This window comes from Buceros rhinoceros, unplaced genomic scaffold, assembly GCF_000710305.1.
Source record: "Buceros rhinoceros silvestris isolate BGI_N320 unplaced genomic scaffold, ASM71030v1 scaffold7042, whole genome shotgun sequence".
NCBI classification, from domain to species: domain Eukaryota; kingdom Metazoa; phylum Chordata; class Aves; order Bucerotiformes; family Bucerotidae; genus Buceros; species Buceros rhinoceros.
In genome coordinates, this window is record NW_010400578.1 from 9,618 (window position 1) to 13,642 (window position 4,025).

Genomic DNA, 4,025 nt, shown 5'->3' on the forward strand with positions numbered 1-4,025 from the left:
CAACCTACTGTTTCACTTCTGAGTTTTGCCACCACTTGGTTATCATTATTAGGTTTAGTCAACAGAGGGAGGGTATATGGAAAGAAACTGTGACAGTATGCTTTTAAGCTCTTTCTCTTCCATACACGTATACAATGAAATGCACTCAATGAAAATCAACTCGTTATCAGGAATAGAAATAGGAACAATCTGACTTTAGTTACAGAATTGCAGCTCTCATCAGTTTTTTTGGACTTATTCCAGTTTCACATCAGTGTAATACGATGGAGACCTTGATTTGTTTATTTTCTGTTTCTGTAATAAGGCTTTCCTATTCAACTGTATTTGATGTGAAAACAGAAATATTTTTCTCTGCTTGAATTCTTAGGCTGCCATGGAAACTGCAGATGAATCTTAAGGAACAGTTGTTCAGAAGCTATCCTCAGTAATGAAGCAGTTGTGAAAGACAACTCCCATTTGCCAGGTGAAACAATGACTACAAAGTCAGCAGTTCTCATGTTAGCGTGCTTCCTTCAACTATGCACTGTAAAGGGGCAGGTGATATGTGAGAGGCAAATGACTGCTGAATGGCGAGTGAAACCGAAACCTAATGTAATAAAATGGACACTAAGGGAAAATATCTGCTCAGACTTTTACACTGAATGCTGGAATATGAATAGAAGTACTACTGGGGAAATCTCAGAACAAAATCACAGCGTTCCTCAGATATGTCCCTTGCAGCTTCAGTTAGGTGACAGTCTCTTCATCTCCTCTGAGCCATCCTTTCAGTCCTATGGGATGAATTTGGTAAATGTCTCCAAGGAAGAATTTATTAACTGCCCTAAAGCTGCGTTTCTTCAAAAGCAGTTGAATTTTGTTTGTCAGACAAGAGGACTCCACCAAGTTGACCCTAACTGGCTTGGTGTTGGAACTCACTACTTCGCAGAACTTCATAAGAGAGGCCCACTGTTGTGTAACATGGGCCTTCGTCTGAATATAACCGTGAAGCAGCAGTTTTGCCAACGATCTCCAAATGCTCCGTTCTGCTCTGGGCATGGAAAATGTCTAAGCCATGTTTGGGACAAAGCCTATAATTGCCACTGTTTCTCACAGTATTCTGGAAGATTCTGCCAGAATTTTGATATATGCTCCACTAAACCTTGCCACAACAATGCCTCCTGCATTGAGGTATCAGAACTTTCCAGAGATTCTTACAAATGCACGTGTCCTCCAAAATTTTCAGGTATTTCTTTTCCCCTCTAAGAATAAATGTTATATAGATAATAGATTTTCTTTAATGGATAATTTGATTGTCTGTTGCCACTACCACACCTTCTGAGTCTCTTTTACATGTAGTCACTTACAGGAGACTGTGCAGTCATCTGAAGACAGTTTGTACTTGCTTACGTTCAGGTGTGCATTGTGGGGAAAAACAGAGTAAGTTCTTACCATGTTTCTCTCCCACTTAAGCATGAGGTGCAGGTATCGTGAATCACAGAATCGTCTGGTTGGAAGAGACCTTTAAGATCATCGAGTCCAACTGTTCACCCTGCACTGCCAGGGTCCCTCAGCACCACATCCACACGTCTTTTAAACACCTCCAGGGATGGGGACTCCACCACCTCCCTGGGCAGCCTGTTCCAATGCTTAATGGCCCTCTGTGTAAAGAAATCTTACCTGATATCCAACCTAAATTTCCCCTGATGCAACTTAAGACCATTTCCTCTCCTCCTGTCAGTTGTAACACGGGAGAAAACTTAGAGAAATAACTGAATTTTTATTTGTTTGTTTGTTTAGCAGTTCAAGTTCTTACACCAAATAACATAAATCATTTGGAGTAAGCACCCCCAAGAATAGCTAACCAAACTGCTGAAAAACAGCAAACAGTTTTGTTGAAATGGAATGTCATTCAATCTGCCACAAAACTTCCCTCTTCAGTTTAAAGAACTTTTAAATAGCATTAGATAAATTTTTAAAATCAAAATTTGTTTTTAATTGAAAAGTCAAATATTTAATTAGAAGAGCAAGCAAAACTAAATATTTACTCTTCCAGATTGTTTTGTGATGTAAAGTTTCTTTCAAAAAGAGTATGCTAAATATACTGTTATCACTAAATTAAATATTTCACAAATTAAAAACATTAACCTAATCCTATCCAAGAAATATTGCAATATTTACCAAAAACAATGCAGAAACTGAATTTGAGTTTGGGATTGCTCTACCAGAGAGTACAGCATGATTAGATACATTCTTGTATCTCTCTAACTCTTACCTCCATCTCATGGAGGAAGAACAGGGGATGAAGGAAATTATGTGTATATTGGTTCTGCATTCAGAGCAATGGAGTTTGGGAATCCTTTAGAAAGTACCAGAAATATTCATTCATATCACAAAAGGGATTGATTGCTAGAGCTCCTTCTGTACTTGTGGAGCAGAATTCTAGCCATGTTCCTTTGATGAACTGCACTTCATCCTCTTACAATAGTGATGCTATGCTATGAAACAGGGCTGATGAGTCAGGAATGAGTAAGGTTCACAGAACACAGAAAAGAAGGTTATGTTGCATAAAGTTCACTGTAATTTATTTTTAATTGCTTTTCAAACTGCATAATAATTTGGTTACTAATGCATTTGCAAATAGAAGATTATGCAGGTATGAATAAGTTAATGTTATGAGAAAAATATTTTTATAATTATTCAACGTTTAGTAAAATGGAAGATGCTGATGGTATGCACTATGTTTTCTATTTCTTTTATGACTTCTGGGAGCTGTGCAAAATGCTTTGAAAATAATATCACAAAGTGCCAAGTACTGCTTTAATTCAAATTAATGGAGATACTCACAAACAACTCTGTTAAAAGCAATAATCATTGCTTTTAAGCAATGCTTAAAATATCCTGTTAGCCTATATGGGACAGAGTTGGCTAATGCCATAATGTTTTATTGGCAATACTGGTCCAGTAAATAAGCTCTGTGTAAACAAAAAGAACTAGGAGATTGAACCATCATACGTTAGGAATGTGGCTACACAGGGGTAAGGGAGCAAAAAAATACCTCGCAGAATATAAAATCTATTAGAAATTTGAGAATTTGTTAAAGTGTGGATAATGTTATAGCAGCAATTCAAGTGGCAAGCATAATTACATGATATTTACACTCATACACTGTAAGAGCATAAGCAATTTATAACTGGAGTTGTAGTTTCCAGAAAGCTAAAGAAAAATTAAAATTGGATTCCACATGAGAACGTCTTTTGTTCACAATGCTGGAAGAAACTGTAAGCTAGATTCATGTAAAAAAGAAACAAATACTAGAGTACTAATAACCTTTCTGCATTTTAGGCTATATGTGAATTTGTAACTATATGGTTAAGCACAGTAGCTCATATTACAGTAGCTGAATATTCTTCTGTCTTGCTTGGAACCTCCATAATTTTGGTGAAAACTAGTGACTGACATTAGCACAAATACCTACCTATCTTTCCACCTAGATATTAAATATAATTTTTCATTTTACACATAAATTCAACATTTCAGAAAAATATTTACTAGATATTTTAAAATATTTATTAAAGTTCAATGTTCCTATTATCCCTTTTAAATAGGTAAAAATTGTACAGAAATAGTTGGACAGTGCCAGCCACACGTGTGTTTCAACGGTAACTGCAGCAATGTTACCCCAAACACTTTTCTTTGTGAATGTGACAAGGGATTTAAAGGTAAGAAACACCTTTTGTTTCCTGTCTTATAAGAATGGCTTCCTGTGTTATAATAATGATGTGAACTCTAACTTTATTAAAACAGTTATTTTAGATGATTGCTGCACAGTTTGCCATTTCCTAAGGTTTTTTTTTTTAAGAAGTTTTGTAAAATAAAGAAATCAGACTTCCATGTCTAAAATAATAATGTACTAAAATACTCGTGTACTGAAGTAAAACTGTATAAATGATAAAGGCTTTTTATAAATGGATCCCGTCCATGAACAACTTTCTCCTACTGGCAATATGACAAAGGAAGACTCATAATCATCTCAGATTTCACAAAGA

General features: G+C 35.8%; 1 protein-coding gene across 1 annotated transcript; it reads left to right on the top strand.

The window, feature by feature from the left end:
- Positions 1 to 555: 555 nt before the first annotated feature.
- On the top strand, positions 556 to 3,698 carry LOC104489718 (protein eyes shut homolog; the record flags this gene model as incomplete). The annotated part of the gene is made up of 2 exons (XM_010131914.1): positions 556 to 1,222; positions 3,585 to 3,698. Coding segments are annotated over exons 1-2 (781 nt in total), but the record flags the coding sequence as incomplete, so codon positions are not given.
- Between the last annotated feature and the right edge of the window lie 327 nt (positions 3,699 to 4,025).